The sequence below is a fragment of the Mercenaria mercenaria genome, unplaced genomic scaffold (assembly GCF_021730395.1).
Source record: "Mercenaria mercenaria strain notata unplaced genomic scaffold, MADL_Memer_1 contig_578, whole genome shotgun sequence".
Taxonomy (NCBI): Eukaryota; Metazoa; Mollusca; class Bivalvia; order Venerida; family Veneridae; genus Mercenaria; species Mercenaria mercenaria.
In genome coordinates, this window is record NW_026463458.1 from 1,215 (window position 1) to 14,408 (window position 13,194).

Consider the following 13,194-nt stretch of genomic DNA (forward strand, 5'->3'; position numbering starts at 1 on the left):
CACTTTTTTTCTTATGAAACTCTATAGAGATTTCCGTGTTGATATATATCGCAACAGTTTTGTAAGATATCAGCACAGTTTTGTAGTAATAATGTGTGTTACTATGTAAAACATGCTGCAAAGATCAAAGGAAAATTGCCGCACTATGCGATAAGGTCTTTATCGTGTTCACAGGAAATTGTGGACGGACGGATGACGGACGAAGGGCTATCACAAAAGCTCACGTTGTCACTACCTGACAGGTGAGCTAAAAATGAAACGTTGATGCAACAGCACACCGGTCCTTACACCCAGGTGACCTAAACACTATGGACTTCGATGACTGAAGCCAGAGTAGTATCTAACACTAATAGCTCTGAGTGTTGGTTCTGCACGTTAAAAAGAAAGTAAGAACACAATAAATACAAGTTCAATTATTTTTATTGTCGAGTTGTGTATTTCAAAGGTTATCTTTTTCTTCAAAATATATCAAAAATAGTGTTTTTACAAGGGAAAGTATCACATTGTGAACCACAGAAATCACAGAGAAAATTGATCATATATATATATACAAGTTTAACCATACAATCTGACTTAATTTGCATAAAATCTACATAAAATTGTCTTTGTTTTATACCTTAATTAGTGATATACAACAGAATTACTTATATTAACCATGATATTTTTTTTTACAGAATACATACAACAGTCTGATCTATATAACAAGAGTAGAAATCTGGACATACAATTCAAACTGCCAGGATTTCAAAATACTGTTTTACTGCAACTATATTGTCTTTTTATCGTATATTCTTTTCTCCGCTTAATTTACTTTAACACTGATACTGTTGCAACATCAAAATAATACCTTTCCAGTTAAGTTTATATATACACATTACAATTAACTGGACATTTTATTTTTACTTTTCTTGGCTTCCAAATGGGGATGTTTTTTCTTTATGTTCAGAGAGATCAAATTCCCTGTGGTAGTTGAATAGAACTCAAAGTTTTAACTATGTTGACATTTAGCCTGACACTTTGTTTTCTAGTTTCAAATAAAACACTTCTAATAAAATCAAAACTCACAATAGCATGCAGCTTATCACTTTAAAATTGTATATTTACTTTGGTCTAATTCTATATGTTTGTTTCAGACTTCAATTACTATACAAGGTAATTCAGCAGATACTGTGTTACTTGTTAACAATGTGAAATCTGTTGACCAGCACAAAGCTAGTCACAACTAGAACACAACAATTGATACTACAGTAAGCTTATATTATTAAATGTTTCAAACAAAAGTTTATGTATAAAAATGTTCACTGATCCACCATTCTGAAAGACACAGGGTAAATTTGTACATGAATACAAGTTTTCAAGTGTGTCCAACTTCCTAACTGGGAACTCTAGTCCTAACTGCTATTGCTATCAGTAATCTTACTGTTTAAAGTTTGCAATGTTGCTTTTAGTTTATTGCATTTCAATTTAAACGCAGTGAAGTGTTTTCATATAAAAATGCAATCTAAAAATTCTAAGAAAAAAAGACATCTATGGGAGGGTTTCTTTGAAATTCTGATTTTTAAATTTTGTCTCCAACATTATTTGTTCTAAGACTTTCTTAAATTCTCGACTTTCAATCAAAATGGTTTAACACAAAGTACATTTTTGCAACTAATGTATCACTAAAAATCAATCAGATAACAGGAAAATCTTGATCAATTTATAAATTCTACTTTAATAATACTTTAATTTAAGAACCTGTGTAAAAGAAATCTTTCAAATAATTTTAGAAGAAAGTTCTACTCTATGTAAAGACACACAACCATTTAATCAGTTAGTGCACAGTTCCCAGTCAGATAGTTGGTCGTGCAAATCAAATAATCTGCGGAATTAATAATTCTACATTGTCAATCAGTATGTGCCAGCAAACATTCTACATTTAGAGCTTTTAGTTTGTGTAAAAACTGAAGCAAGCATCATCACTACCACAGCTGTTTGGGTACTCTCTTGTCAATATGAACAAACTTAAATCAGTCTAAATAATAATACAGGGTAAACGATTATGAAAGTAAGTTTGGAGTCCAGTCTAATAAATCAACTTCGTCATTGGTTAACTTCAGACTGAGCTCAAATTCAACAAATTAGATGCCAGAATTAAGACTGGCATGTACTTTATAATACATTATTCAGATCATTTTATGATGAAAAGAACTTTTATATAAAAAGGGCTAAGATTACAACATACAGCCAAAATTTCAAAGGAGAACATTGTATGTATCAATTGAATAGAAAACAAGAGCTGTCACAGGAGACAGCGCACTTGACTATTTCAATGCTGGATAGTGAAACTGGGCACTTCTGAGGAAACTGGAGCTGTCACTGGAGTGTTTAATGACTCCAATGGTGGATGAAGATATTGCAGCTTGAGTCTGTGTCAAAAATATTAACTAATAAGAGAGGTAAAGATAAAGTGTACCAAAACACTATATAAGTATAATTCTAAGCACAAAGGGGACATAATTCATAAAATAATGGTGCAAGAGTTATGCACCTTGTGTCATAATTATGATGCGGGTGATGATGTTGAACAACAACTTTAAGTAGGAATCAAATCGATTCAGTAATAACATAGATAGAGTGAAAGTGCAAAACTTTAACCTGAAAATCTAAGTGAAAAGGGGGGATAAATCATGAAATATTGGAGTTATGGCCCTTATGTCAGATGATGTGGGTGATGATGAGGAATAACTATTTTGAGTTTGAATCAAATCCATCAAGTAATTACAGAGATAAGAAGAAAAAAGAGAAAGTGTAAAAAAAACTTTAACCAAGGTGGGGACGCGGAAAGACGCAGACACCAACGCCAGGTCGAGTAGGATACCTCTCCTTATACTTCGTATAGTCGAACTAAAAATTATAATACATTTTAATTTCAAAACATTTATACAATCAATAAAACAAAATTTTGCTACGTGCAATTCCTTAATTTTGGTAGACTCTTTTAAAAACTGGATGTCAAACCCTTGGCAGATCTCAACTTTTCAGTTTGAAATGTTATAGAATACATGAAAAGGACAACAAGTTGAAATTTCACTTAATGTTACAGATACAGAACTTGTACGGTAGAGCTCTTGCAAGCTTTAGCAAAGCAGAATTCAATCTTACACACGAGCTCCTGTAATAAAGTAAATATCTAAGGTAAAGATCACATGAACCTATGTGAAACTCTGAAGGTGCTGATGTGAGCCTAAAAGAAAGCTCTTGTATTGACGGTTGCAGCCACAAGGACAGTTCATTTATTGATGGAAGAAACATAGAGGACAGCTCTTATAATGATGTGAAGTGTCAGCCTAAAGGAGAGCTCTACTATTGATGGTGTTATGTAATATTGATGGTGTCAGCCTAAAGGCAATTTCTAGTAGTGATGGTGTAAGCCTAAAGGAGAGCTCTAGTACTGATGGTGTTAGCCAAAAGGAGAGCTCTAGTATTGATGGTGTTAGCCTAAAAGACAGCTCTAACACTGACGATGTTAGACTAAAGGAAAGCTCAAACACTGGTGGTGTTAGCCTAAAGGCAAGTTCTAGTACTGATGATGTAAGCTTACAGGAGAGTTTTAATACTAATGGTGTCAGCCTAAAGGAGAGCTCTAGTATTGATGGCGTAAGCCTAAATGAGAGCTCTAATACTGATGGTGTAAGCTTAAAGGAGAGTTCTAGTATTGATGGTGTTAGCCTAAGGGAGAGCATAGTATTGATGGTGTTAGTTAAAATGAGAGCTCTAATACTGATGGCGTTTTTTTTGGGGGGGGGGGGGGGGGGGGTTTAACGTCGCACCGATACAATTGTATGTCATATGGCAACTTTCAAGCTTTGTTGGTGGAGGAAGACCCCAGGTGCCCCTCCGTGCATTATTTCATCACGAGCGGGTACCTGGATAGAACCACCGACCTTCCGTAAGCCAGCTGGATGGCTTCCTCACATGAAGAATTTAACGCCCCGAGTGAGGCTCGAACCCACATCGAACAGGGGCAAGTGATTTGAAGTCAGCGACCTTAACCACTCGGTCATGGAGGCCCCCTAATATTGATGGTGTAAGCCTAAATTAGAGCTCTAATACTGATGGTGTAAGCCTAAAGATGAGTTCTAGTATTGATGGTGTTAGCCTAAGGGAGAGCTATACTACTGATGGTGTTGGGGTTAGTCTAAACGTGAGCTCTAATATTGATGGTGTTGGCCTTAATGAGCGTTCCAGTATTGATAGTGCTAGCCTTGAAAATTAAGCATATGTGTCAAAACATTCTAATCAGCAAACAGCTTGAAGATTTTAGCAAAAAAAAGCCACAATGTATTTAATTTAAGAGTAATTTTAGCATGTAACCAGACTGATGCTTTACAGTAAATTGTACAGACTCATAAGAAGATTACTGACATCAGTAGGAATGGTCAGACTAAGGCTGTTCTGGTACAATATTTTCACTGTCAATAAAATGCTGCTGAGAAATATTCAAACTTGCTCGAATTTTTCAAATATATATATAACATATAACATATATATTGTTATCACTTTATGGTGAAAGATTCACAATAAAATGAAACTTACTGGTACTAGGTCTATAAATGAGTGTGATTTATACCTCCAACACAGTGCTTGTTTTAATAAACATTACCATGATCAATATTTCTTTTGCATTTCCAGAACACACTTGAAACAGTAATTCGATAGTTATTTATCATTTTAAGCAAGATATCTACATTTTGCTACATACAGTTAAACCTGTATTAAACAGTCATTCAAGGGAATGATACAAACTGGCTGCTAAAGGCAGGTGGCTGCTAAAGGAAAGTTGGTATTAGAAATATTTATTTATTTATTTGGGCTTTACGGCGCACCAACACAGTATAGGTTATATGGCGCCAGAAATAGAGTAAATTTGGGAAGAAAGCTAGATGGCTGTTTAAAGAAAATGGCTGCTCAATACAGATGACTGCTAAGGTTGTATTCTGATTATATGAAGTTTTAGTGGAACTCTGATCAAGTTCTATCCACTGTTTATATAAATGACACACCATACCAGCAATTTTCAGTACAGAATTTATTCAACAAGTTGTGGGAGCCTCTGGCCAGTACAACATTCCTGTATTCATCTAGTTCAATAATTTCAAATTTAGTATTTGTTTCAACAGATAAGTATTACTTGGCAACTTAATCTTGTGCATAAAAGGAAGTGTTCCATTATTAACATTAGAAATAATAATTACAGAACTGGATAACTTATGTTGACTATTTGCTGACATTGAACAAATTACAATTTTGGCGACTTAGGTAATTAACATAACATATACAAGGACATGCAATATCACTATGCAATATCAATTTTAATGAGTCAGAAAAGACATGTATGTGTCAAAGAGTGATATTTCCTTTTTCCTGGCCTGGGGCATACTATGCACATGCTGAAATGAAAATTCACACAAATCCATGGCATGAATGAACTTTAGAAGCATTGAAGTGAATTTTAATTTAAAACTAGCCATGCTCCACAAAATTACCAATCAAAATTTATATTAAAGTCAAACAGTTTGCCCCAACACATAGACTGGACACAGAAATTTCAATGTTGTCCCCACAAGCACTGTCTGGTGAAGATATAGAGTCACAGTGTATAAATGATAAAAGGATAAAATAAATGGCAACTTTATATCAATAATCAAGAAAATAATCAAAAAGATGTTATTTACAACATGATATAGTGATCAACATTTTCAACTATCTTTTGAATCTGTCAAGCGTACCCGTATTTACGAACATGGCTGTACATATTGTGTAATAACCAGTACCATCTCACAATTCAACCAATATTTACATAGTTATCATAAAAAATTTAAAATATACATGCATGCAAATAATTCAAATAATGTAAAACTCAATTTTAAAAAAATTAAACACGATAATGACATGGAATAATTATGTACAAGAAATGACAGAATGATCGCATACAGTAAATCATGAAACAATGTTAACTGTTCAGGGAATGTATGGAGAAAACTTAAAAACAGACATATTTATAGACAGAAATATTTATCTCTTGAAATAATCTATCCACATTGAGACAACAGGTGTGAGGTTTAACTTATTTTCCTTAACCTTTAGCCTGCTGGCGCCAAGTGATTCTGCCTTTGCGACCAGTGCAGACCAAGATCAGCCTGCACACCCACGCAGGCTTATCATAGTCTGCACTGTTCGCTATCCAGTCAGTAAATTTTCCACTAACACCCCTTCGAATAATAAATGGTATTGTCCAAATTAAATGATGGACCAGTCCATTTTAGAAATTTAGCAGGCTAAGGGTTAATCAAACTTGGTATTGGTGTATTACTAACACATCAATAACATACAAATAGCAAACATCAATTCTAGCAGACCTGTAACTTCCAGTCTCCTTATCCACTTCAATCAATTCCAGGTAGGATCTATAATCTTGTAGCATATACTATATTGTAAGCACCAGATAAGAACAAGTAACTGTACATGGTTTTGCTCATCAAAAATGTTATTTGGGATTTATAACAGCTTTCAAGAAACTAAAGTACACGGATAACTACTGGGATTCACACCAACACAATTACAGTGACTTCCCAGCTTTAGAAGGAACAGAAACACCTGGGCATTACTGCAAATATGGGCACAAATTTAGGTAGAACCACAAACCTGAAATAACTGTAGACCCACAAGCCAGGTTTCAAACACATAGCAGTGAGGGAAAAGTTATTAAAAGTCAGCAACATTAACCTTTAGCATGCTAGATAAATTGTCGTCTGCTGGAAATGTCGTCTGCTAAAATTGTAAAGTTCATTCAATTTGCTCCAAAATTGGAAGAAATACTGTCAGAGTAGCAAACAGCTTGGAACCTGATCAGACGCCGATTTAATCGGCGTCTGATCTGGTTCCAAGCTGTTTGCAAAGGCTGTTAAATTCGCCTGCAGCAGGCTAAGAGTTAACTTCTCAGCCATGTAGGTCCAAGCTGAGAGCTAATGGCCATTCTCAATTAACAGAAAGACTGTAGAGATTCTTAACTTCACACCAAACACGCAACAAAACTGACTAGCTTCTTCACACTTACTAATGTTTAAATTATCCAATTAGCTTTTTCACTATAAAAAGTAACAGAAGTTTTATGTACAAAAATTATGAAAAAAGGCTGAGAGAAAGTCTTAAAATTAATGTATGAATAAACAATTTAATAAAACGTAGTGTAAAAAATGCATGTCACTTTATGAAACAATTTTACAGAATGAAATAACATAAAAATGAGATCAAATTCTACAAAGATATTGCATCATATCAAATTATCAAAAAAAAAAGAAAGAAAAAAAAACACCCAAAAAAACAACATTTTAAAGAACACTATTTTACAACAAAAATATAAAAGCAAGTCAGTAACACAAGAGTGACAGGTTTCATTCCAATCCGGTATCTATTGGGAACATATATAAACATTTCAGACCTTTGTTGGTCAAATTGTCATGAAGAACAATTGTACACCTGAACTTGAAATCGATTTATCATCTTTCTTCCGAGAAATCAAACACATTATTATGTGTTGAACGTTTCTACCTTATATGACATATGACATTGTTACACATTAAGGTGATAGACCTCTAATGGCAGCTGGAAATTTCCATGTGATTAAGTAGTTTTGTATAGCATTTCCGCATTTTACTGACGGCAATGTAGCTTATACTAGCACAGGTCTAGCCTTCTGTTCATACCTCACTGTGCCGAAATCAGAACACAGGAAATACATAAACGAATGGAAATTTCTGTTTGTCATTATGGGTCCACTACCCTGAATACTATCAACAGAATTCTTTAATCAAGTAAATTAAGTATTATGACATATGTATAGGTCTATCTATATGTTACATAAAGGTTTATCTATATACAGCACACCTGTTGTCTTCTCTTACAAAAGTTTTTTCCCTAAACTGTTGAATTCATTTCAGAAACAATACATCACAAAAACATGTTTTTATTTATTTAGCACAACAAAGGTTATTTTATCCCATCAAATAATTTGATGACATTGACCCAAGTGAATTCTTCCATAATATCTATTTCTGATATAAAGTATTAAACTATGAATCCAACTTTGAAGTAAATGAATCATTACTTTCTTTGTTTTGGATTTAATTTTGTCAATAAATAAAACCATGAAACCCACAAAAATTAGTGCCCATGAATATTACTGATTTTGCAGCATTTAGCACTACTTCCTGGCTGCTACAACACGGGTGATATAACCTAACGGTGTACCATTAAAAATAAACATGACTTGTCATACGTTTCTTCTTTAAGTCTTTCCTATCTTAACATCCCCTGAAGTTTTTCCTATCTTAACATTCCCTGAAGTTTTTCCTATCTTAAAATCCCCTTAAGTTTTTCCCATCTTAGTATCATTTGAAGTTTCCCCCATTGTAACATCATCCCAATCTTAACATCTGACATTTTCCCAAATTTAACATAACCTGAAGTTTTCTCTACCTTCACATCATCTGAAGTTTTCCCTATTTTTCCCAAATCTTAACATCATCTTAACATCTGAAGTTTTTCCAATTAAGTTTTTCAAATCTTAATGTATCATCAACATTCCCTATTTCATAAATAACATCCAGATTTTTCTGCATCTCAGCACAATTTCATATATTTTCAGCACAATTTTCTGTATTTTCAGCACAATTATTATCACATATTTGAGGTAAAAAAAACAACAAATAACTTAAAACATGTCAAACTTAACTATTCTTGATCACCTTTAACAATTCATTTGGATATTTGAATAAAATTAAAAATTATCATTAACAGCAAAGAAAGTTAACAAAGGTTTCAATTTTTTTATATGATTTTTTTTCTCTCCAATACAAGTATAAATACACTGGTTTGTCTTATATAATTTAGTAACATATAAACAAAACTTGCACATTTTCCATTCTAAATAATTCACTTTCTGTGCCACCACATGTAATATTACAAGTAAACTTCTGTCAATCTTAAAGAATACCACAGGAAAGTTTTGCATGTGTAAACACAGAAAGTTCAAAATGTGAATTTATTACATATGACTGACTCTAAAACACATTTCCAATGTATAACAGATGTAATCATTTCACACAGATGTAACTGTTCTGATTTATGTAATCATTCCAGCAAGATGTTATCGTTCGGGTAGATGTCATCATTCCGGTGAGCAATGATCTTGATGACTTGTACTAGCTGACGAGAATAGTTCATGATTATAGCTGAAAATGATAGCAACACGACGGCCATTTCAGATATAGGAAGTTGATGTTAACACATGGTGAAATAACAAGTTGCAATATATCAGCCATTAGTTATAACTGCACAAGAATTATGCACTGATTTAAACACTCAGTTGAGACATTGTCAAATAACACAGCCACTTTCTGCCTGGTTACCATCAGTTATGCAGTTCTTTAGGATATGATCGTGTGGCATGCACCGATATACCGCCCATCCAATCACCTGCCTCCACTTTATGGATAACACTATTGACAAAGTCTGTCGTATGTCCACCAACCATCTCACCTACAAAACATATAATGTAAATGGTACTGAACTGATACAGTAAAACTTGCATTAAGGGACCACCTAAGGGAAGGGCAAAAAGCAGTCCCTTAACACAAATGATCTCTTAGTACAACATAACTTGCTCTATCAAGTCTCGTAATGCAAGTGGTCTCTTGATAAATGTGATCTCTTGAATAAGTTTGACTGCACAAAGTATCCAAAACATGCTGAGCAAATTCCTAACCCTATACAGAAAATGTATGAAATATTAGAAGCCAGATAAAGCCTGTAAATGAAGTTGTCATCAATAAGGTCTTACAGAAATGCTTCAAGGGATTGCAAGTACTTGAACTCAATTTCAATTTTAAATAGAATAACAGTGGTCAATAGTTTCATAACTAGTTGTAAATACTTTATGATACTGACTGCTATTTTAGGAAGAATTGAGCTTCATTACACCCCCTCTTCTTGGTGGTGGTGGTGGTGGTGGTGGTGGTGAACCTATGTTCCTAGACATTAGTTCAAAGGCAGGCATCCAGGTAGAACCACCAACCCTCTACTAGTCAGACTGATGGCTTCCTCACATGGAATAATTCTACTCCACAAGCGAGGAGGTTTCAGACCCACACCTACAGGAGGTGTCAGACCCACACCTAGAGGAGGTTTCAGACCCACACCTAGAGGGACAAGTGATACAGAGTCAGCAACCATAATCAATTAGCCGTGGATTCACAATTCAAACAAAATAAGACCTTACCAAGATGTTCTTTAATCAGAGCTTCAAGAACCTCAGACATGGACTTTTTGTCATCCGTCGGCATTTTCTTCAAGCGCTGATAAAGCCTCTGTCGGATCAGATGTATCACAGTTAGCAGACGACGGTGCTCCAACTCCAAACCGTGCAGCTTGATTTTGTTAGCTTCATGCTGTGCCTTCTTTTTCAACCTACAGGCTCTGTTAGGAGCAAATCAAACAGATTACCAATGTTCTACGTGTACACTTATTCAAACGTTCTTTGCATATTTTTATGGCTTGCTTTTATTTTTACAGTTTCAATGTTTTGAATTTTACAAAAGTGGCAAAATTGTAATTTAAAAAGAATAAGCCACCTATCAACAATAGTTTGTTCATTGCTTTCACAAACAATACTGCATTAATGTTTTGTCTAAAATTCAAGAAGACTTAACCTGAGAACCTGTAAAAAGAAACAGGACTTCATTGTAGCCAGGGTTACCCTAAAGATGCTCAACTGACCTTGACCTTTTGACCTTAAATATGTCACAAACATACTGAATCAATAAATGAAACATTTTGTTTGGCGATATAAACTTTGACCCCGGAATAGGATAGGACCCTGGTAAGAAAGCAGAAGTCAAGTGAACTGGCTAAGATGCTTTTGAACAAGTTTGGAAAAGACCTGTCAAGCACTTTAACTAGAGGTTTTCCATCCACTTGTTCAAGAGAAGTTTCTATTTCTAGTTGCAGCAGCCCAAAGTTCAGGCAAACTAAAATTTGTTGCTAAAGACTAAGTCTTGTGTTAAAAAATGACCAGATATGAAATCTACTTATATCTTTACTACCTCTAAATTTTGTGTTTGTCAAACAAATTTAATCTTAAGGTAGTTCTGCATGTTTGATACAGCGCACATCATTTATTCAGGTAACCTAGAGTAAAGCCTGACTCGGTGTAAGGAATGGAAATCCTTTTATGGATTAATAACAACCCATGAGTTTATCAAAACAGCAACGTAACTATCTTTTTGAAGATAAAATTTGACATTAAAACATTTGACATGACAAAAAGGTTGTCTTAAAATCAGCTTGAAATATGTAGACCTCTTTAATCATGGGCAAATATGTCACAAGCAAGCACACAGACATAAGCATTTAATTTCATCATATAATGGACCATATTTTTATCAATGAGTGTGAGTAACTTCACTAAAGTCTACACTGTAGAAAAATTTCTATATGCAAAAATGTTTTTTCCCCGATAGACTTCTATTATGAAAACTTGTGTAAGGTTCATATTCTTCAAATCAGTCAAGCAAAAACTATATGAAAGTATATTCTGAGGTTATGAAAAGTCAGAGTTTAATCAAATTCTCATTTGTACAAAAAAACTTCATCTGAACGTGCAAAACTACCTTATTAATGTTTATATTTACAACCTGAAAATCAGTCAGTATAATCAGCTTATCTTATCAGTACACAATACTAACCTTGAAGCCAGTTTGTTTTTCTCTTTTCTTGATTTACTCCTGGCCTGTGACGGAAGCTCACCAAGAGGAACAAAGTCATTTATCTGCTTGTTTATCTTACGTAACTGCAGCCCTATCTGACACAACTTTTTGGGGCTCGGCACAATGTCATTCCCATCCCCTTTTCTTGCTTTACCTCCATGCTTGATAGAGACCCCAATACCAGAAAGATTCCCGGTACTTGTTGATCCGAACACAGGGTCTTCAAAGTCATTCAGTACATGAGGGTCTTCTTCAAGCTCAAATTTGACCCTTGTACCCTTAGGGCCCTTAGACTGGACATTATACTGCCAAAAATACTGTTTTTCTTTGGTACCAATGAGGCTCTCCGAAGGACTTAGGGAACCAATGTCATGTCCTCCCTCCAGATCTGAAACATTTGTAACAGATTATTACTACATATTCAAACTATACCTGGCTCCTCTTGATTAATAAAACACAAGTTTGACTACCAAGTGTCAGAATTATATTCTGATTAGTTGTTACTATAAGCAGTATATTCAAACATTATACTAAAATCTAAGACTGATATGAAAACTTAGCTTTTAATGATCTTAGCACCAGGCCCTTCTTAGGAGTCAACAATCTTACTTTCAGACTGGTGAATGTTACATCTAAGAGTAATAAATATTGATTTAAATTTTCAACATGAGTTATGGGTATACTTTAAAAATCTAGGGCATCCTTATTGGGTCCAAATGGCAAACATCATACATGGTTGTGTTCTACATTGTAGTTTAACTCTAGCTTTTGACAGGACTTACTCAGAAAAAGTCTTTTCCACTATACAAACAGTAGGTAAAACATTTATTTCATGTTTTATTTCTCTTTAGAACAGACTGTGTTTTACATGGTACCTTTATTTCATTTAACTAAAAACACTGTTAAGACAAGCATAATTCATACTGGTAACAGATGAAAATAGTATATGTAACTGAACCTGAATCGGAATCATCATCGAAGTCTTTGTCGCTGTCTGAATCATCATCTTCATTGGAGGTCAAGGTCATAACAGAGCTTGTTGAATCTAAAAACAGTAACACAATCATAAAGTTTAAAGGTCATAAAAGAAAGTTCTGGCTGACTCTGAAAGTAGTGTAAGAGCAGTAGAAATAAAAACGCCATCATAAAGGTGAAGGCCAAAACATAGCTTGTCAAATCTCAAAATAGCAACACAATCATAAAGGTCATAGCAGAGGTTGTTGAGTCTAAATATATATATATTATTACACAATCATAAATGTTTAAAGGTCGTTTACAGCAAAGCCTAGCATTATGCAACTATCATTTCTGATTTCAAAGGTGGAAACAGCTACTGAAATTATAGACATTTGAAAGAGTTCTGTCAATGAATATTTATACTTTGTTA

General features: G+C 34.2%; 1 protein-coding gene across 1 annotated transcript in view; it reads right to left on the bottom strand.

The window, feature by feature from the left end:
• Nucleotides 1-402: 402 nt before the first annotated feature.
• The window catches only part of LOC128554625 (protein CREBRF homolog), a 30,646-nt gene continuing 17,854 nt past the window's right edge, over nucleotides 403-13,194 (bottom strand). The window contains exons 4-7 of the mRNA XM_053535911.1: nucleotides 12,766-12,852; nucleotides 11,787-12,195; nucleotides 10,322-10,518; nucleotides 403-9,582 (exon numbers count right to left, since the gene is read on the bottom strand). Of these exons, the coding sequence (XP_053391886.1) occupies nucleotides 9,455-9,582; nucleotides 10,322-10,518; nucleotides 11,787-12,195; nucleotides 12,766-12,852 (821 nt within the window). The 3' untranslated portion in view covers nucleotides 403-9,454. The remainder of the gene's footprint in view (nucleotides 9,583-10,321; nucleotides 10,519-11,786; nucleotides 12,196-12,765; nucleotides 12,853-13,194) is intronic.